Genomic DNA, 23286 nt, shown 5'->3' with positions numbered 1-23286 from the left:
TAAGTTTTTGTGGTTTAGTCTATTTCTTAGATACTATAAGCAATAGGACCACTATATTTGATATATGGAATGAATGTAAGGTGTACATGTCTGTCTGGCAGGTTTTATATGATCTTTATCTCATTTTTATGGTTCATTGGTCAATTTTAAGTTTTCATGGTTTTGTCAGTTTATCAGATACTAAAAGCAATAGGTCAAATATATTTAATGTCTGGATTGATTGGAAGTTGTACAAGTCTGTCTGGCAGGGTTCATCTGACCTTTGGGCCAAGTGAGCTATTGCTATCACTTGGTGTCCATTGTCTGTCGTCATAAAAATTAAAGATATTTTCTTCTGAAAGTATAAAACCAATTTCAACCAAACTTTAGGTGAATGATCCTAGTAATATCTAGTATAAAGTTTGTGTTTTTTATTCCAGTCAGTCATAGCCATGGCTAAAAATAAAACATAGGGGTAAATTGCTGTTTTTATAAGCCCGTTTACAGGACTATTATGGTATATACTGTTGTCCTTCCGTTGTCAACATGTCGGACAATAACTCAAAAACGCTTTACCCAATTTGCATGAAACTTGATGAATTCTTTATATCTATTGACGTGAGCACCCTATCGATTTTTATAAATTTTAGATTTTACGTTTCCAAGTTATGGGGTTTTATTCATTAATAAAGGGGGATTTTCTAGTTATCGGACAATAACTCAAAAATGCTTTGAGCAGTTTTCGTGAAACTTTGGTGAATTGATTATATCTATTGACGTAAGCTCCCTTTCGTTTTTTATAAATTTCAGATTTTACATTTACCAGTTATAGGATTTTATTCATAAAAAAGGGGGGATTTTCCACTTTTCAGACAATAACTTAAAAGTGCTTTGAACAGTTTTCATGAAACTTTGGTGACAGTTTTATATCTGTTAAAAGAACCTCCCTATAGTTTTTTTATAAATTTCTGATATGACATTGAGGAGTTATGGAACTTTATTCTTTGAAAAAGCGACGGGCGTATCATGCGCTCATTGCGCTGCTCTTTATTGTTTTATATCTCAAATACTATTAACAGTAAGAGCAAAACTGACATGATTAAAAGTTATCAGCAGGTCAAGATCTATGTGAGAGGCAAATTTTCAGACGAATAGGACAACTAAATTTGGAGTCATTAAGTCTCCCAAACTTTGAAGACTTCTTCTTCTTCTTCCGCCGCCTTTAAATTTGAACTTGTCTGCACCTGTTCTCCAAAACCGCTTGTCAGATTAACTTAGGGTTCCACAATATGTTGTACTAACATGTCTAGTGGTGCAGTCAGGGTTTTGTTTGTGCAATGGGGTTTATAAAGGGATACTTTGAGGGGCAAAAAGAAAGGAGGGGTACGCTATAGAACCCTATTGGATTAAAAAAAAAAATATTTTCAAATGATTTTAACTTGAGAACAGTTAGCTATATACACATGGGGTCTCTAGTAATGACCATTGGAACATATGGCCTTCTGACTTTTGACCTTGAACTTTTTTTCAAATTTAAAAAAGAAAAAGAAAAAAGGAAATTGAACTTTAAATCGAAAAATGGAGAAAATTACAATAAACCCTTTATATTGGATGAACTAAAAACATCTTTATTTAGAAAAAAAAAGTCTTATATTTTATATCTGAAATAGCTCTCACCGCAATATAGCCTTCTTGTGCTGATGCGGCGTAAAGCAATCACCAATCAATCAATCAATCAATTAATTCAATAGGGAGAGTCCTTAGGGGATTTGTTTGGGAGACTTTGTAACAGCATCCTGTTACAATCATTTCTTGTTGCCCCTGAAATGATAATTTTTATGAAATTTCACAGTTTTTGATTGTTATCTTGAAAACTATTATAGATAAAGAGAAATTTTGACAGCTTAAATGTTCAGCAAAGTAAGATCTACCAAAATGTTTCAGAACGAAATTATCAATTGATCCCTTATGGGAGTCATTGCCCTTGAAAGACTATTTTTATTAAATTTTTAAGTTTTTTTTTCAAAAACTATGATAGATAGCAAGAAACTTAAAACAGCAAAAATGTTCAGCAAAGTAAGAGCTACAAATAAGTCAGTGACCAGAAATTGGCAATTAATCCCTTTAAGCAGTTATTTCCCTTGAAAGATGATGTTTACCATTTTTTTTTTGTTTCTTGCAGAAATTATGATAGATAAAGAGAATCTTTCAAAGGCATGTTTAAACATGCATTAATATTACATTATACAGCAAAATAATCAATAGGCAAGATCTGCACAAGATAATCAATTAGGCAAGATTGCACAAAAAATCAAGGTGACCAATTCAAGCTCTTAGGAGCTTCTTATTATGGTTCATTGGTCAGTTTTTGCAATAAGGTCTGTTTCTCAGATGCTATAAGCAATAGGCAATTTATATTTGATGTATGGTATGATTGTAAGGTGAATATGTCTGTCTGGCAGGGATCCTCTGACCTTGACCTCATTTACATGGATCATTGATAATGTTATGTTTATGTGATACATGTATTAAGACATTCACACTACAGACTGTCAACCTAAGTTCAATCATGATAAGTAATGCAGTCAAGACATTTCAGAGAATGCATTCTTCTTTTTTTATTTGTGAGTATTTACTTGGGCTTGGCAGTTAACATTACACTTTTACACCGACAGCAGCAATTGCAGTTGCATAGAACCCTGTAAAAAGATTTGCGTTTTTGGTGAAAACGATAGTAGAAAGGGAGAAAGTCACAGTAAAAAGGATCAATTTATAATGCTGAACTACAGATGATTTATTATGACCGAAATCATTTTTACCCATTTTTGGCAGATACATAGAGTAAAACTGTAAACAGAAAGAATGATCAGTAAAACAAGTTCTACAAATTGGTCAACATGGCCAATTTTTAGTGTTTTTATTTGCAAAAACTATCAGGAAGAAAAGATCTACAATTAAGTCAACATTGCCCAAATGATTAGTCAGAATGCCCTTCAATGACAATTTTGACCTTTTTTTTGCATTTATGACTATAATCTGGAAAAATACTTTAGATAGAGAGAAACTTAAAATGGCATCAATGAACAAACAGACAAAATCATTGGTTGTCTCCTTAAAGGAGTATTGACCTTCAACATGAGTTTTACCCTATTTTTGCGTTTTGGGTGCTAGCTTAAGTAGAGAAAGAGAAAGTGTAAACAATGAAAATTAGCAATAAACTATTAAAGACAATCAAATAAGTATAAACATGGTCTGTTTCAAAAGTTTACTGTTTATAGAAGTATGTTTCCTTTAATGATGATGACTGTTACCCACTTATTACATGGTATCATTATTTTACAAAAAATGCCAGGTGTCTGCTGAGCAATTAAGCTTGTTGAAGTATCTAGTTTATTCAGTAAATACAACAAGAATATAATTTAAAACTACAATGTCTTTTTTGTGCCTTTCCTTGATAGGAGTGATTTTCATAGACTTGGTCTACTTACAAAATTCCCCTTAATTACTGTTGTTGCCCTATAAGAAAAAAAGGATAGAAAGTTCCAGCATTTGCAACAGGGCTTGAAAAAAATTAGAGGCAGACGGAATTTTTATGCCCCACCTCAGATAGTAGAGGGTCATTATGTTTTTTTGGTCTGTGCATCCGTTCGTCCGTTCATCCGTCTGTCCCGCTTCAAGGTTAAAGTTTTTGGTCAACAAGGTAGTTTTTGATGGTGTTGAAGTCCAATCAACTGGAAACTTAGTCAGATGTTCCCTATGATATGATCTTTCTAATTTTAATGCCAAATTAGAGTTTTGACTCCAATTTCACGGTCCACTGTACATAGAAAATGATAGTGCGAGTGGGGCATCCGTGTAATATGGACACATTCTTGTTTTTCAATGTTTCATCAAATGAATACTTGAGAGAAACATACAATAAGTTATGCAACCTTTGATGCTTATTTAAGTTTCACACCTGTGCACACACACACACACACACACACACACACACACACACACACTCATATGCACACAATGTTGGTTCTGTCAAATTTGATTATCAGTACTTTTTATTTTATTTTGACAGACTAAATCAATTAATGCTTAAATAAGTTAGGTACAAAGCAGTAAAATACAAAAGACAAATTCAAAAAGACTGATTGATGTCTGATACTTTTTTACCTGTCAGATGTGCTGGTAAATTACAGCTGCCAATTAACCATTGTTAGTAACTGTTTAATGACAAGGTATTTTATTAGAGCTTGATTTTACAATAATTACTTTTTTGTGTCCCTTTTATAACTGTAAAAGTGTGCATTATTTTAATTAACACCATTTTGTCCCAGGTTAGAGTTTTCTTTTTGACATTGTTCTGCAACTTTTTTATTAATATTGTATTTAAATTGTGTCATAGATCAAACTTATTCATTCAGTGTATGTTTTCCTGTTTTTGTTTATTTTTAGTTTATGTCTTTTTGGTTGAGTTAAGCCATTTCAATTGATATTTTATAGTGTGTCTTTTTATGTTGTAATGTTACACTACTGTTTCAGGTTAGGGTGAAGTTTTGCGCCTGTTAAAACGTTTAAACCCTCTGCATTTGTATGCACCTGTCCTAAGTCAGGAGCCTGTTGTTCAGTGGTTGATGTGGTTCATAAGTGTTTCTCATTTTTGATAAAGATTAGACCGTAGGTTTTCCTGTTTGAATTGTTTTACACTAGTCATTTTTGGGCCCTTTATGGCTTTGCTGTTCGGTGTGAGCCAATGATCTGTATTGAAGGCCGTACTTTGACATGTAATTGTTTACTTTTAACACATTGTGACTTGATAGGAGAGTTGTCTTTTTGGCACTCATACCACATCTTCTTATTTATATGTATTAGGGTCCAGTACTGTAACACCAAAAAAGATCAACAAAACCTTGAATTTTTATGCCCCCGCTGTAGTGGAGGGGGCATTAAGTTTTACCCTTGTCCGTCTGTACATTCGTCCGTATGTCCCAAGGTTGGTTTCCATTCTCTTAACTTTAGTTTCCCTCAACCAAATGTTATGAAACTTATACACAATGCTTATTACCACAAAACACAGATCAAGTTTGAATTTTGGTGGTGTCACTTTAACCTTTCTAGAGTTATGCCCCTTTAAAAATGGAAAAATTGCTGTATATTTCGTTTCCGTCCTCTAACTTTAGTTTGCCATAACCAAATGTTATGAAACTTATACACAATGCTTATATCCAAAAAATACAGATCAAATTTGAATTTTGGTGGTGTCACTTTAACTGTTCTAGAGTTATGCCTGTTTTATAAATGGAAAAATTGCTGAATTTTTCGTTTTCGTTCTCTAACTTAAGTTTGCCTCAACCAAATGTTATGAAACTTATGCACAATGCTTATAACCACAAAATACAGATCAAGTTTGAATTTTGGTGGTGTCACTTTTACTGTTCTAGAGTTGTGGCCCTGTACAAATGGAAAAAAATGTTGAATTTTTCGGTTCCGTTCTCTAACTTAAGTTTTCCTCAACCAAATGTTATACACAATACTTATTACCACAAAACTCAGATCAAGTACAAATTTGGGTAGTGTCACTTTTACAGTTCTTCAGTTATGTCCATTTATAACTTTATATGAAATGCAAGCGGGGGCATCATCTGTGTCCCATGGACACATTCCCCATTTATTTTTTTCTTTCTTAATCAAAGGAATTTTTTCAGCAGATCTGGTTCAGAATTACTTTATCTTGACATTTACCATTATTGACAGAAACGCTCTCAATCTGTATGAAATTTACTGACTGTGAATATACCATATTAGGTCACTGACAGTCTTTGTAATATATAATACAAGAAAATAATACAATTGTAATTTCAGAATGTTTATATATGCTGGTATATATATTTCAGTTTGATGAAGACTTGCCACTTAGTGTTTTTTTAGATGATGACATGGATGTTTTTACAGACACCTTATCTTTGAATTTTAATAATTCCTCAGCTACAACCTTACCTTCTCAATCTCAGCATAGCAGTTGTGTGAACACTTGTCCAGGAAAATTCACTAAAGTATCAAATGTCAATCGTAATAATATTACATGTTTAGATTCAAATATAAAAAATCAATTTCCTCATCAAGACAAAAGTGTACAACAGAGTTCACTCAGACAAATAACTTCAGATAAATATGAGGATGTAAACAACATGACCTTTGTGGATGAAGACTTTGATGATGACTTCGACATGTCAGATTTCTCTAATTCAAGGACCAAATTAGATACTGATTTAAGTACAAAGGAAAAATTACAAGTTGGTATCACAAAGAAGAGGCAGTTGATATCACCGGTAGAAAACCAAAATTGCAAAAGGAGGTCATATATGTCAAATTCAGATGTAGGGGCGTATATAAAACCTGATTTATCAGAATCAGATCAGTGGAAAGGATCACATCAAAACCCTGACCTGAACATTAAATTAGAAGATGCAATTGTCAGTGGTACATCTGATGTAAATATTGATATGAACATGGAAGTAGCTTCCTCACTTGAAAACAACAGGGAAAGACCTTTATCACAGGAAGGTAACTTGTCAAGTCAGTCATGTATTAATTTGTGATACAATTTATTGAGTTGTTTAGATAACTGTAACAAATAGTCTTGCCAGATGATAACTTGAGTTCTCTTTGGAGTATGTCCTTATCAATATGCAATATTACTACCAACTGTTAGAGTTTATTTATCTCTGTAACAGCAGTGAAAATTCCACTTAACCTGCACATGTACATCATGTTTAGTAATGTTGGTAGTAATGTTGCAAATTTATATGGTCCTATTACAAACTATCTTGAAACAGATGGTACCTAGTTTGTGCCATCTGTGATTGCACAGTTAATCAAACTTTACTCAGTCATTGCACACAGCAGGAAGATGTGCACCTTTCTTTTTCGACAGATTTTTATGAAATTGATATCAAAAGGTTTATACCAGCAAGGTCTCTGAATTATTTGAAAATTGGTGCCCATAAACTATTTTGAAAAGAGTTATGCCCCCTAGAATGTATGTGGCTCCAACAATCTGGTCTTGTTAGTGCTCCAACATGTACAATTCCTGCCAAATTTAAAATAATTATGTCACTTTTATATCAGCAAGGTCTTGGACCAGTTCAATAATCATTGCCAATCAACTTTTTGTCTGTCCTTATTTGATTGTCCCCTTTGGGTCTCCTTTTGTTTTATTTATAGTCCCTCAACACACGGCAATAGATTCACAAAGTAATGCATTAGACAATGTTAGAATAGATGAATATTTTAAAGTAAATACCAAAGTGACATATTTTTGCAAAGTAAGCAATTCAGACTACATAAAAAAATGAAAACAACACATTATTAATTTAATGTGTCAGAAGTGATTTTTTGGATTTACCTTCATCAGGAACACTCAAAGCCGAATATTTGAAAGCCAAGTATGTATAAGAAATGAAAAAGTTGGAAGAGCTACATGTAAATGACCAAAAAGGGCCTTTAAAAAATGGCCAAATCCATCTAAAAAAGTTTAGTTATAATAGTTTGATTTAGAATTAGTAATTGTGGTATTATGTTTATTTGTCAATGAGACGACTATCTACGAAAGACCAAACAACAGTGTTGTGAACATTACAGGTCACTCTACTACCTTCAACAAGGAGCAAATCCTGTAACAGATAGTTGGATTTATAATGTGCCAAGATATAAAAACAGTTGAAATAATTCAATTATTAATAAAATAATCTAATTTTGGATGTAACATATCATCTGATTGGCTGAAAGTTTTTTGTCTATCAGCTCATAGACATAATTTTGTTATCTGACTGTGACATCATCAAGGTTTTTTCATGATTTACTCCTTAAAAATGGAATTTAGAATTAAATTATAAGGAATGACTGTAATATTTTTTCTGTCTATTCGAAATAACCTCAAAAATGTGGTGCACACTTTTAAATGACACGCTTTGCTGGTTATTCAGTGTGCACCACATTTTTGATGTTATTTCTTCATAGACGGAAAAAATATTACAGTCATTCCTTGGTTAGAAGTTGTCTTTACAGTTCCTAAAAATAGTTCTTCTCCGTGGCTCCCTTGTTTTACTTCTCAATGTTGACATTCTTCTCTTATAGCTAAACATTATTAGCACATGCGTAACCCTTCTCCAGCTAACATGGCTAAACATGCTAAAGGTTAAATTGAAGGTGGCTTGAATGTAGATTCAAATGAGGTTGAATTATTGACTTGCATGCCAATGATATATTAGCAATATTTTTCAGATTATTTTGACAAAATTAAACCAAATTTGATTGCTTTTAGCCAAATATAATTTCAAAATTCAACTTTTATAACTGTTTGAAACAAAAACAAAATGTTTTAATTTTTTGTCTGAATCATTGCTGATGCCCATTTAATGTTATAAATCTAGTTAAAAATAATTACTTGGAGGTAACAATGAAATGTATTGTTCAGTTTCATCAAAAATTGAAAACAGCAACAGAATTGTAATGTGTTTTCTGAATGATAATGATTTAAAAAATACCCTATCCCTCTACTGTATTGTAGAGGCAAACTGGTTAGCATCTTTACATGATTGCCTTGATAAAGGGTTGTTGCTTACAAGAAAATTATTAAACCAAGTGGTAGAGGTTGAAGTCATCCCTTTCATAATTTTTACTGATGTCACGATTGGTTGACGGTTATGTGTCACAGGTGACCATGGATATATATTAAGTCCTTTTTTTCTTGATTGTTCCATAGCCAAATGAGACTTTATACTGAATCCATACTTGCCATGAGTAATACAAATGGTGCCATATGTGGAGCAGGATCTGCTTGCCTTTCTGGGTGCATCTGAGATTACTACCTGTTGTTTATAGGGCTATTGTTGCTCAGTCTTAAGTTTTTTATGGGGAGTTTTTGAACTGTTGTTTGTTTTTCATTGTTTTTTTTTAATTTTTTCCCATGATAATGTCAGTTTTCTTCATCTTTTTTGTCGTCCCTTTGGTGTGTTCTGTCTAGATGTTTTACAAATACCAGAAATGATCATTTATAAACAGACATTATCAACCTCTCTAAAAAGGAAGAGCTAATCCACATTATATATAAATAAAAATAACTTGATAGAATGTTATGTTGTTAATACTTTCTGTTCTCCAATTTTGGCCATTTGTATTGAGATTTTTTTTTACAGTTAATTTGAACTATGATCCATGGACGTATTTGAGTGTTGTCAAGAAATATTTACAAACACAGCAACTTATCAGTTTTAAGGTCAAGGTAAGATCATAATTTATAATAATGCATATGTCATGTATGTAGTTTCATTTCAAAATAAATTTAAAGTTAATATCAAGTGAAAATTGTATGTAGGAATATAGGTTGTAGAAACTGAAAATTATTTCAAGGTTTAGAAAAATTGTTGATAATAAAAATAATGTTTTCAGTGGCAGTTCTGAAATATAGAAAATTTGAAGGAAATGTGGTATAATTGCCAATAAGACAACTTTCCACCAGAGACCAAATGACGTAGAAGTTAGTAACTATAGGTCACCGTACGGCCTTTTGAAGCACATCGGTTTCACGGTCCAAAACTTTGAAGGGATCCAAATCCTGAGGAGCAGTTAATGAAAAGTTTGTACCGGTGGGTAAGTAAAATCTTGATCTGATTCCCACAGAGCATATTTACTTTGAGGGAATCGGACCCAGATTTTACTTCCCCACTGATACAAACTTTACATTAATTGCTCCTTGGGATTCAGATCCCTCTGCAGAATTTGGATTGGGACACACAGTGTGTGGAGGCACACCACTAATTCTAGGTCTCATGGCTTTCAATGTAAGATCCTCCAATTTTAAGCATTCATAACTCTTTTATCGTAAGTTCGAATAAAGTGACAGCCATTTCATTTCAAAGCACTACCTTAGCATGTATTGTGCTGAAAAGATCAACATGCGTTTAATTACATATAAGAGCATGCTGGTTCCTGGAAAATTAGGAAGTACCAAAACAGGTTCTTCAGATCTGTGAAACAGGGAAAATTTATAATTCAAAATAATCAGTCAAAATGTGTTCTACAATGATCACCAGTCTTTTAGCTTTCATTTGATACCAAAATTACCAAATTTCTTCATATTTTGAAAGACACACCTATGCCTAGGAACTATTTAAAAAAAGTATGTACTACCTTCCGGTATGTTCATTTTGACCAGGCCTGAGTTAGTGGTGTTACACTTTCAACAATGAGCAGATATGTCAATATGCACAATTCATTTCAGGTAGGTAGCAATGGTAACGTTATTGTATATAAACTTGGATATGTATGACGACTTTTTGTAAAGTAAAGACTTGTTCACATATGTGATTTTATTTTAGGGGTACCATCTGAAATTATATTTTACACAATTTAGCAAACCCCAAAAAACCTTTTTTGATTATTTCTACTGAAAGTGAAAAAGCCCTATTTTCACAGATAAAATTCTTTGAAACTCAATTCTTTGCAAACAGTGAATAACACCATAGTTTATAGATCCTTATTCTTTGGCCTTCTGCTCTTCAAGCTTCCTCCACCAATAAAAACTGACCACCATGAAATAGCACAATAGTGCTGAAAGGGGTGCCAAACACCAATCAGTCAATCAATCAATCGGCACTTCAAAATATCATGAGTGTTTAAACTTTAATAGTTCATTTGTTTGGAATGAATCTGACACATATTTTACATGATTTTTAAAATGAGAAATAATTAGTTCCCTTTCCATTTAGATGCTTTGTAAAAAAAATTAATTAGTGTTTGATTTGACACACAATAATTGTAAAAGTTCTGTAATTTCTGGTGTCTATGAACAAATGATTTTGAAATATTGTTTTGAAAAATTATTTCATTAGGGCATAACATGTAAAACAACAGTCATTGTTTGAAACTATAGTGCTTTCTTGGATGTTTTTAGGTTAATATACCCCTTGAAGTTAACACACAAAGGTTGAGATGGCAGGGTAAAAATAAGAATTAATTTGTCTGTCAGTCTGTCCAGACCAACATTTTTATCCTTTGTTTAATTCACTTCAAACTTTGTAGAATAATTGATCACTATATTCAAACATCATCATGTGAAGGATTTGTTATTCTGTTTACCGACAGTTTATCTAGAATTATACACCTTTCATCGTAGAATTGTTAACCTTGTCACCACAACTCCCTCTTCATGGTTTATCATATCTAAATGAAACTTAGAACATTGTTAGATACTTACATGTGCATGTGGGTAGAATGTACCTGTACTTTGAGTTTTTTGGGGGTAAAGCATGAAATGCAATCAAAACCCTGACTTGATATCTAAATCTTCCAAGGTTTATCACTTAAATTTTGAGATACACAAAATATAGTGCATTGATCATAACATTTTGAACATCCTATCCATGAACATTTCCAGAAATGTATCAATGAAATATATGATCAGATATTCAAGTTACAAAATGATGTTATACTTGTCAAGAAAATTACATAACTTGTGCAAGGTACAGTAATCTAAGATCTGTTCTAAAAATATCAATTATGTCATTGTAAAGTAATCTTTAGAATTGGAGTTATCTTTCTTTGTTCATAATTTTAGTTGAATAAACTTCAACCAAAGCTTTATACAATGCACTTTTTAATATTACTTCCCACGGATAAATTAAAGCAATCGTTAACCTTCAGTGCTTACAAGCACTTTGATTATAGTTATGCCCTTTCAACTTAGAAATTTTGACCTGTCGTGCACTGACCTTGTCATAGCGACTCATGTTTAATCATATCTAGGCAAAATGTAGTGTATTGTTAAATCCTAATATACAGATGTGAGTAGGATGCTCTAGTCCATTGAGTTTAAGCTTAGAAAATGTTGACCATGTCTAGCACCTACCTTGTCATCATCTTTATGAAAACTTAAATTGAAGCTTATATTCACTTCATACAAAAAAGACAGTTATTTATATATGTTGACATTTTTTTAACTACCAAAATATTTTAATGCCCACAAATTTAAAGGCAACACCTACGCCTTGAAAATAAACAAACATGGGGGGAAAAAAAACCAAAAACCAGTACCTGATGAAGGTAATTCCAGAAGTGTCATGTACAAATTAAAATCGATATGTATATAAAAATAAGTAGATGTGGTATGATTGCCAATGAGACAACTATCCACCAAAGTTCAAATGAAGTGGATGTAAGCAAATATAGGCAACTGTACGGCCTTCAACAATGAGAAAAACCCATACCGTATAGTCTGCTATAAAAGGCCCTGACATGAAAAATATGAAACAATTCAATAGTAAAAACTAACGGCCTAATTTATAACAAAACAATTTATGAAAAACAAATATGACAGACATGAACCAACAACCACTGAACTACAGGCTCATAAAGAATGTGGCGGGGTTAAACATGTTTGTGAGCGATCAACCCTCCCCAACCTGGGACAGTGGTTTAACAGCACAACATAAGAACAAACTATAAAAATCAGTTGAAAAAGGCTTAACTCATCAGATCGACACAAAGCAGAAAAACATAAAACAAAAACAGACTGGACTTGGCAGGGTAATTATCCATCCCTCATCCCTAACAACAAAAAAGACACTAAATACAGATCTGAGAGTACTCGCAGTTACTCACAGCTAGTTCAAAGCCGATAACAACTGATAAAAAATTTATATTGAAAAAGAACTGTCTGCTCTAAAATTTATATGTAATCACACTATTTTCTGCTTTTACAAATTTGTTTAATACTTGACATGCTTCTTTATATTACATATTCACAGGCTTATATATCAACATTAATTGGAAAACTTGAATGTGCTGATTTCAAAAGATGGTGTTTACCTGTCAAGATAAATGATGGAACTGCCAGCATGGATGTTGATCTTTCTAACAAGGTTATTTTATAATTTATCAATAATATGTATGTTCTTACATAACAGAGCTTTAACAGCAGCCTAGCTAGGTTCTACATCACTGCATGCAAACTAGGATGATAGGGAGTCTGGGGTCCACTGGCAATTCAAGGAGAGCGCTATGGGAGGATTACAAGGGGGCAAAGCCACCTGGAAGCTCCACGTTGTCAATAGTTGCTCTGTTCTGTCTTATTTTCTTTAGAATTGTATATAATGGCAGGGTCTATTTATACCTGAATAAAAGGACAAGAATACTGGATTGATTCATTTTCTTCTCAGGAAGAAAGAAAAGAAGTTAGCAGTATCCTTTAACTTCATTTTCCGCTATTTAGATGATGTTCTCTCACTAAATAATTCAAAATTTGGTGACTATGTTGAATGCATCTATCCCATCTAACTTTAGATAAAGGATACAAAAGATACAGTTAAGTGTGCCTCATATCTTGACTAACATCTAGAAATTGACGATGAGGGTCGTTTGAGAACAAAACTTTATGACGAATTCAGCTTTCCAATTGTGAAATTTCTATTTCTATGTAGCAGCATTCCAGTAGTGCCTGCAAACGGAGTATATATCTCCCAGTTGATACGATATTTCTTTTTCTTTTTTAGCCATGGCATTGTCAGTTTATTTTCAACTTATGAGTTTGAATGTCTTTTTGGTATCTTTCACCTCTCTTTTACTACAACTTTTTTGTAGGCCAATATAATGCCACGTGGTAATTTGCCTATTTAGTATACTAGAGTACTCGACAGAGACAAGTCAACCTTAAGAGACTGATGCAAACATTAAAAAACCTTGTACTAGTAGACCATTACATGATTGATTGATTGGTGTTTGCTTTACGCCACTTCAACAAAAAAAGGCTATATAGTGGCAAGTCTGTAACATGATATCATGAGTTTAACAATATCATTGGCCAAGTGAAAAGCCAAAGGATTTTGGAATGATACCAATGCATTAAGTGGATGAACAATAAGTCAATACAAAAAAGATGAACCAATGAAGCCAATGGTTATATATTATACTTTAAGATGGATTTGTACTTGGAAAATACAAAGGAGTCTGGACAACAAATCATACAAACTCAAAACAATGCAATTATTCAGCATTTGCTTGACAACATACGACAAATATATGAGAATGTTGATAAAGGGATGTTGTTTGTACTGTAGCTATACAGCAACATTTCAACATAAACTAAAAATTGCAAAGGACATTTTGTTAGACAAATGGACAGACAAGGTGAATGCAATATGCCCCCCTTTCTAGGGACTAATAATAACTGATTTACATGGTGATTAACATTTTCCTTCTCTGTTTGACATTTGTTTCAAACAGAAATCATGAATTATCTACTGTTTTTAAAGGCATGCAAAGCAACTTTTTTTTCTTTAATATTAGTGTCTGTTTCAGTATCTGCACTGTTCTACTTGGCTGCACGCTGAAACTCATATTGGGTTAAGAATAAATTGTATCAAAGCATTAAAAAATATTGTTTTAATAAATTAAGTAAGGTAATTACTGCACCCCAGATAATTCAGCTTTTGGTTTACTCCTAGACCTGAGTATATCAACCCCCTCCTCTAAATAAATTTTGTAAGAGATTAAATTTACCTTAATAGAAGGAATGGGATAATAGTCTACAGTTTGCCATTTTTGTCTTAATTAATATAGAAGTTGTCTTCTCTGAAATAAAAATAAATTTTTTGACACAATGACACTTTTTAATGGACAGTAAAATACAATTTTTTCAAGGTAAAAGGACCCCTGTTTTTAACTATTAATACTCTCTCTATTCTCTGTCTTCATCTTAATGACATTTTTTTCTTTCAATATTATCACGCTTTTTTGTTTGTACATGCAAGTATCTTGTTGCTTCAAATTTGTGCAGCATTTGCAGTAAAAAAAATCTATTTTCCTTGAAAACCGCCTTTAAATTCCTAAAAGTTGCATTTTCCACATAAGGAAATGCCTGTACCAAGTGCGGAATATGGCAGTTGTTTTCCTTTCGTTTGATGTGTTTGAGCTTTTGATTTTGCCATTTGAAAAGGGAATTTCCGATTTGAATTTTCCTTAGAGTTTGGTATTTTTGTTACTTTACTTTTTTGTAAATACAGCTTATTTACAAACCATGCCTCTTTTGGGGAGATATTTGATATTCAAAGATGTTTTGTTTTATTTACCTACTGGTTCCAGGATATGATCTCCATGTTTCATTCATCTCATAGAGAGACAACTTGGGAATTTTACCAGTATTAATACAGTTGGATAGCAGTTAAATTGAATTCTCAGGAAGACCCAAAGTAAAGGGAGGAGTAGTACAAAATTTTAGTAGTATAAGTTTAAACTCATAGAAGTTTAAGGCATATAGATGTTGAAAATATGCCACTTAACCCTATGTTTTGACCTTTGCAAAAAATGTAGTGCATATGAACTTTCCATTCTAGTATATAGTTTTTTACGAAACTTCATAGTGATAGTGACACAGTTTTAGCTGTAAAAGGAGTTTCCTATGGAAAATTGCATTGTCTGTAATTACAGAAGTGCAACCTTTAAAGGGATAATCTGCAAAAAATAAAAAATTGATTATATGTTCATTATGTATAAAAAAGCATAAATTCATAAATATTCACGTTTTATTTTCCTACATAAGATATCACCATGGATTTTGAATTGAGAATATCAATTCTTTACATGTAGCCATCAAGACGGCATCCCAGTTAAAAAAAAACATGTGATAACTATAAACCACAAAGTACCCAAACAGTCAGGGACTAACTTAGTCGTAATCAAGTGTCAAAATCTCTTGTCAATCGTACGGTTGTTTTACCTGACAAGATAATGACAAATGCATACACAGTTTCACAGATCAAAAAAAAAAGAATTATACAAGACCTGGTTTCTACCTATCAGGAAGCCTTCTTTTTTTTAATTAACTCCATACGGAACAATCCTCTTCATGTAGCCATCTTGACGACATCCAGGTTAAAAAAAAACGTGATAACTATAAACCATAAAGTACCCAAACAATGAGGGACTAACGTAGTCGTAATTAAGTGTCAAAATCTCTTGTCAATCTTAAGGTTGATTTACCTGACAAGATAATGACAAATGCATACACAGTTTCACAGATAAAAAAAAAAGAATTAAACAAGACCTGGTTTCTACCTATCGGGAAGCCTTTTTTAGCTCACCTGGCCCAAAGGGCCAAGTGAGCTTTTCTCATTACTTGGCGTCCATCGTCCTTCGTCCGTAAACTTTTACAAAAATTTTCTCCTCTGAAACTACTGGGCCAAATTTGACCAAACTTGGCCACAATCATCATTTGGGTATCTAGTTTAAAAAATGTGTCTGGTGGCCCGGCCAACCAACCAAGATGGCCACCATGGCTAAAAATAGAACATAGGGGTAAAATGTAGATTTTGGCTTATATCTCTGAAACCAAAGCATTTAGAGCAAATCTGACATGGGTAAAATTGTTTATCAGGTCAAGATCTATCTGCCCTGAAATTTTCAGATGAATCTGACAACCCGTTGTTGGGTTGCTGCCCCTGATTGGTAATTTTAAGGAAATTTTGCCGTTTTTGGTTATTATCTTGAATATTATTAAAGATAGAGATAAACTGTAAACAGCAATAATGTTCAGCAAAGTTTAATCTACAAATAAGTCAACCTGACCAAAATGGTCAGTTGATCCCTAAAGGAGTTATTGCCCTTTATAGTAAATTTTTATCCATTTTTCGTAAATTTTTGTAATCTTTTACAAAAATCTTCTCCTCTGAAACCTCTAAGACAAATTTCACCAAACTTGTCCACAATCATCATTAGGGTATCTAGTTTAAAAAATGTGTCTGATGACCCCGCCTGCGAACCAAGATGGCCGACGGCTAAAAATAGTACATAGGGTAAAATGCAGTTTTTGGCTCATATCTCTGAAACCAAAGCATTTAGAGCAAATCTGACAGGATAAAATTGTTCATTAGGTCAAGATCTATATGCCCTGAAATTTTCAGACCAATCAGGCTACATGTTGTTGGGTTGCTGCCCTTGAATTGGTAATTTTAAGAAAATTTTGCAGCTTTTGGTTATTATCTTGAATATTATTATAGATAAGAGATAAACTGTAAACAGCAATAATGTACAGCAAAGTAAGATCTACAAATAAGTCAACATGACCAAAATTGTCAATTGACCCCTTAAGGAGTTATTGCCCTTTATAGTTAGTTTTTTACAATTTTCATAAATTTTGAAAGTTTTTGTAAATTTTTACAAAATATTTTCCACTGTAACTACTGGGCCAAGTTCATTATAGATAGAGATAATTGTAAGCAGCAAAAATGTTCAGTAAAGTAAGATCTACAAACACATCACCATTACCAAAACACAATTTTGTCATGAATCCATCTGTGTCCTTTGTTTAATATGCACATAGACCAAGGTGAGTGACACAGTCTCTTTAGAGCCTCTAGTTTTATTTAATTAACTTCATACAGAACAATGTTTTTTTTTAGAATAACTATAGTCTGTCGTTTTAAAACTGTTTTTTATTACTAAGTTTATGAAACAAATAAATATAGGGGAATTATAGTTAAGATTACTTTTTTAGATTCTCTCATAGTTTAAAGTCATAATTAACTAGCGGTGTTCCGTGTAAAAAAAGTTTTCAAAATCTGATTTGTTCATAACACTTTTATGTCATACATTTATTTAATTCGGTCCTTCCCTAATTTGATCATCAAGCTTGGCTAAAGGAATTATTGCCAGAGGTATTGTGAGGTGACATGACCAGGTATTCAAAACTCTTATTACACAATTATGTAATGCAGGTTCATGCATCGCTTCACTGATGACCTGATAGATCAATGTACACGGCCGGTAATTTGGAACTATCATGTGTAATATACATCTTGTAATTTTGTTTGTCTTGAGTCCGACAGCGATACACGAGACATTACCAAACTCATACGTGTAGTCAATTGTACTACCACTTGTTTATGAGTAACATTTCTGGTGTAATGAATGATATTTATGAAAATCTAAATAATTCCAACTACAAGTTTGATGAAGTAAAAATCTATTTAGATATTTTCCAATGGTAAAATATGGAAAATGTAAGTATGTACTCGTTGTCAATAATTATGGATGTTTTGAAATTTAGATATTTCTAGTACATTTGTATTTCACAAAAATATACACAATTGTCGACCATTGGTTTATACAGATAGAAAGTTGCGGAACTAAAGATAGTCACACTTTAAAATATGTATATTGAAAAAAAGAAAGAAACCTTCAGAACCAATCTGATTTAAATTCAGATCAATCTCTAACTTGCTTTGCTTCCTCAAAGTTATGAACATAAGCATAGTAAAATCACAATTCTATTGTTCTAGAACAGATTAGGAAAATCGTCATCACAATTGTTTGTTATATTGTATAATAATGTGAACCTTGTGAAATAGCACGTGAAATTCCGACTAAGTGTGACCACCTATATATGTCTCTGCTTCAGCTGGTTCATTTGTGAAATAGAAGAAAAGAGAACAATTGGTATCTGAGTTGCTCTACGTCTCGATCAAGCTTCATAAATTGATTATAAAATATTCAAGATTTACGACTTATATTGAATAAAAAGATGTGGGATATTATTGCCAATGACAGAGACCAAATTAGCCCAATTAATTTTTGTGCGTACTATAACAACTAAAGCTGTAACTCCGCTGTAGTGCACGGATCACATCTGTTTTAACAGGTAGGTGCAAGGAAAAATACCACCTAACTAAGTTTTAGAGTACACAACAACCCTATTTTTGTGCATTATACCTGAAACTACTATAACACAGTATAGTAGTCTCAGATTATGCGCTCAGGAATATACATCTTACTATTTTTCATGGATTATTAGCAAATGCTATATTTCAACTTGAGTCGTAAGCAAAATCGCTGTATTTTTTTATCTGACAAGCTTAATTTCGGATTAAATTATCATACAAGTAAGGAGGCTATGATTTATAATTGGGGTATGTTTTGGCTGACTTTGTGTCATATCCCCCCGTACTCAGTATTTCTTCACATAAATCATTTAAGTTTCAGATCTTTCAGTTTGCATTTAAATAAAATATGAATAAAAGTTTTATTTAATGAGGAAAATTAGTCTCCTTTGATGTCGAGTTAACTTGTTCAACAACTAATTAATTAGCTTAAATTTCTAATGAATACCAATCCTTTAATGAAAGAAATGATAATTGGCATTCTACTTAAAAAAAATAATTCCCCTGAGAAATAATCTTAAGATGATTGCTATTTAAATTTTATTACATGTAGGTATACATCGAAATACAAGTTAAAGAATTCTGGTAAATTAAATTAAAGACATGTGCAGTGGTATCCCTCTATTAAATTTGGGAAATATAGCATTAATTTTTTTCATCTATTCTTCATATTTGAATCTTTATGTTAATTGCAGAGAACGTAACTGAAATATTTTCCTTTTTTAGTTTTATTGTCTTGCCTTGACGGAGTCAAAAAGCGAGACATAGGTAAGCTGTTTCCAGAGTCTGCAGCGGCGGAGTCAACAATGTATTAGTTTGTGATTAGGTCTAGTTTATGGTGAACCACTAGTGGTAGGTCAATGATATATGGTATGCAGTTATATTAGCATTGGCACATCTCATTCCATGGAGATTATTTGGCCCCTCCCTCTCAGTCATGGTCAACTGACTTTGAAACTTTGCTTAGTTTACATGTATTAGTTTGTGATTAGGTCAGTTTATGTGGAACCACTAGTGGTAGGTCAATGATATTTGGTATGCAGTTGTATTAGCATTGGCACATCTCATTCCATGGAGATTATTTGACCCCTCCCTCTCAGTCATGGTCTACTGACTTTGAAACTTTGCTTAGTTTACATGTATTAGTTTGTGATTAGGTCAGTTTATGTGGAACCACTAGTGGTAGGTCAATGATATTTGGTATGCAGTTGTATTAGCATTGGCACATCTCATTCCATGGAGATTATTTGGCCCCTCCCTCTCAGTCATGGTCAACTGACTTTGAAACTTTGCTTAGTTTACATGTATTAGTTTGTGATTAGGTCAGTTTATGTGGAACCACTAGTGGTAGGTCAATGATATATGGTATGCAGTTATATTAGCATTGGCACATCTCATTCCATGGAGATTATTTGGCCCCTCCCTCTCAGTCATGGTCAACTGACTTTGAAACTTTGCTTAGTTTACATGTATTAGTTTGTGATTAGGTCAGTTTATGTGGAACCACTAGTGGTAGGTCAATGATATTTGGTATGCAGTTGTATTAGCATTGGCACATCTCATTCCATGGAGATTAGTTGACCCCTCCCTCTCAGTCATGGTCTACTGACTTTGAAACTTTGCTTAGTTTACATGTATTAGTTTGTGATTAGGTCAGTTTATGGGGAACCACTAGTGGTAGGTCAATGATATTTGGCATGCAGTTGTATTAGCATTGGCACATCTCTTTTCCATGGAGATTATTTTGAAACTTTGCTTAGTTTACATATATTAGTTTGTGATTAGGTCAGTCTCTGCGGAACCACTAGTGGTAGGTCAATGATATTTGGTATGCAGTTGTATAAGCATTGGCATATCTCATTTCCATGGAGATTATTTGGCCACACCCCCTCTGTCATGGTCTATTGACTTTGACATTTTTGCTTAGTTTTCATGTATTAGTTTGTGATTAGATCAGTTTAAGGGGAACTGTTAGTGGTAGGTCAATGATAATTGGTATGCAGTTGTATAATCATTAGCAGATCTCATTTCCATGGAGTATATTTGGTCCTTACCCCTCAGTCACGGTCTATTGACTTTGAAACTTTTGCTTAGTTTACATGTATTGGTTTGTGATTAGGTCAGTTTAAGATGAACCATTAATCTTAAGTCATTGATATTTGGTATGCAAAAGTATTGGTATTTGCAAGTTTATTTTCCACTGAAATTATATAACCCCCACCTCCTCATTATGGTTTATTGACTTTGAAACTTTTGCATAGTTTACAAGTTAATGTTTGTGTTTAGGTTTGTTTAAAGAGAACGACACATGAAAAGTCAATGGTATTTGGTATGCAGTTGTATTAGCATTGGCACATCTGATTTACATGGATATTGTTTAGCCCTGTACCTTCAGTCATGGTTCATTTGCATAACTTGCATGTTAAAGTATTGCTATTTTAATTTCAACATATGCATTATCAAAATAACAAATAGACGAGACATATCTCTGTGTTAACAGTTTATTTATATGATTTGAAAGTAATTGTTAAGAATCAGTAAAAATGTAATCTACTGGGTCCCAGAATGTTTAAAAAAATTGTGTGGTACCATTTTTCTTTGCTATATAATGTTCATTTCTCTGATATTTCTTATTTTTGCTATTAGCTCTATACTAATCGGTTTCTTTTCATACAATTTACATTTGTATATATAGTTCTGTGCAATTATAATCATCAAATTCATAAATAAACTCATTTTGAAGGCCAAGTTCACAAAATATTGTTTCGATTTTCGTGAAAAAGATTGCCATATAAAATGTGTTATTGGACATTCGTAGAACTAATGCTCCATGGCTTCATGTGTACATAGCTTTGAATCTTTAAGTTTAACTTTATACAAGAAAGTATTAGTTGCAATAATTCTATGCAAAAATTTGTATTGAAAAGTTCTTAAATAAGTGTCTTTACAAGATTTTCTTAAAATAATATGATGTTCTGACCAATCTGCAATTTCAATACAATGTACCTTGTAATTCCTCCCATTGCAAAAAATTTTCTGTTGGCAGTTGCACATTTCTGTCAACAAGATCTTTGTTTCTGCAGAGTTATGTGAATTCTTTCTTTCAGAAATTTGCAGACTTTCACATGTAGCACACTAGGTTACTTGAGTAGAACTTGAGCGACTTACTTAAAAGCTAAATTGTTAACAAAGTATATATACTTTTTTCACAATGCTCCCAAGTTGTGAATAAACTTCATAGATTTTTTTATTAAGACTTATTGTGAGGTGGTAGACATTTTATCTTTTATTTTCACCTTCATGGAACTTTTATATTTCAAAAGCTAGCATTTTTCAAATTTCTTGATATCAAGTTAGTATATTGGACAGTAAAATTTCATCAAATACCAGGCTGTCACACTATCATGCCTTTTGTCTACATATAATCCATCAGTGATGCTCAAATCAAATACGTAGTTGAAGAAGAGCATTGAATACCAAAAATCCCAAAAGTTATGGCAAATACAGCTTAGGCCATCTATAACGGGGAGCAGAAAAATCTTAAGTGTTTCAAATGATTCGAATTTTATATACTGAAAATTTAAAGAAAATGACTGTACCAATTATATTCCATGTCAGCACAGAAGTGGTGACTTCTTGGCTGGTCTGTAAAATTTACCACACCAGCCCAGGCCACTCTGAAAAAAAATTAAGACCATTGACCATTGTTTCTTTTGATATAAATTTTCTCTTCCAAAAATAATAGGAACTACACATTTTTTTACAATTGAATATCAATATTAGTATGATTATGCCCCTGCCACAAGGCTACAGGGGCTTTAAGTGTTACCATTGACAGTCCATCCTTCCGTCTTTCCTTCATTCTGTGCGTCCCATTTTCATTTAAAAAGCAAGTTTGAGTGGGGGCATTCGTGTCCTCAGACACATTCTTCTTTTATTTTCTCCAAATGTCCCAATAACACAATTGCCTTCGATTTTGGTTGTCTTCAAATATAGTCCCTACTTTATACACTGTATTAATGTAGGACAAATTAATGCATATGTAATGCCCCAGATTGGATGATGTGGTTATAACCATGCATCACATCATTACCAAATTTAGTATGATTCTGAACAATATCACTGTAAAAATTAGGATGTGATATCTTATTTGTAATAAGGTTGATATAGGTAAAGCCAAACTGACAAACCAAATCTTTGCATCTACAAAGAAAATTACTAAAGGTTTTAATTAATATGTGGTTACAAATATGACTCAATAATTAACCAGTTATAAATAAATTAGGTTCAGTGAAATCTAAAATGTCACTACAGACACAGGCATAGCCAATGAGTTGGCAAATTACTATGTCCATATATATGAATCTTTGAAAACAAAAGATCATAATTCACCAAACATTATTGTATGTCATATCTTCATTGTTGTTATTTGGAAAATTGGGTGTAGATCATGTAAATGGTAGATGTTTTTGTTAAATTTGTTCACCACTTTTATAGACTTGGGTGATTTAGAGCTTGACACCTGTCTTTTGCCCCTAGATGCCTATTGGTTATTTCTGTCGTTGGTTGCTTTCTCATTGACCCCACACATCACCTCTTATTCACA

The 23286-nt window shown here is 32.7% G+C and overlaps 1 protein-coding gene across 1 annotated transcript in view; it reads left to right on the top strand.

Moving 5' to 3' along the window:
* Positions 1-23286, top strand: part of LOC127724955 (recQ-mediated genome instability protein 1-like) — an 88689-nt gene that overhangs the window by 38447 nt on the left and 26956 nt on the right. Inside the window, exons 8-10 of the mRNA XM_052231956.1 lie at positions 5865-6534; positions 9168-9253; positions 12777-12890. Of these exons, the coding sequence (XP_052087916.1) occupies positions 5865-6534; positions 9168-9253; positions 12777-12890 (870 nt within the window). The remainder of the gene's footprint in view (positions 1-5864; positions 6535-9167; positions 9254-12776; positions 12891-23286) is intronic.

Source organism: Mytilus californianus, unplaced genomic scaffold (genome assembly GCF_021869535.1).
Source record: "Mytilus californianus isolate M0D057914Y unplaced genomic scaffold, xbMytCali1.0.p SCAF_14, whole genome shotgun sequence".
Lineage (NCBI taxonomy): Eukaryota > Metazoa > Mollusca > Bivalvia > Mytilida > Mytilidae > Mytilus > Mytilus californianus.
This window is presented reverse-complemented; position numbering and strand designations above follow the sequence as displayed.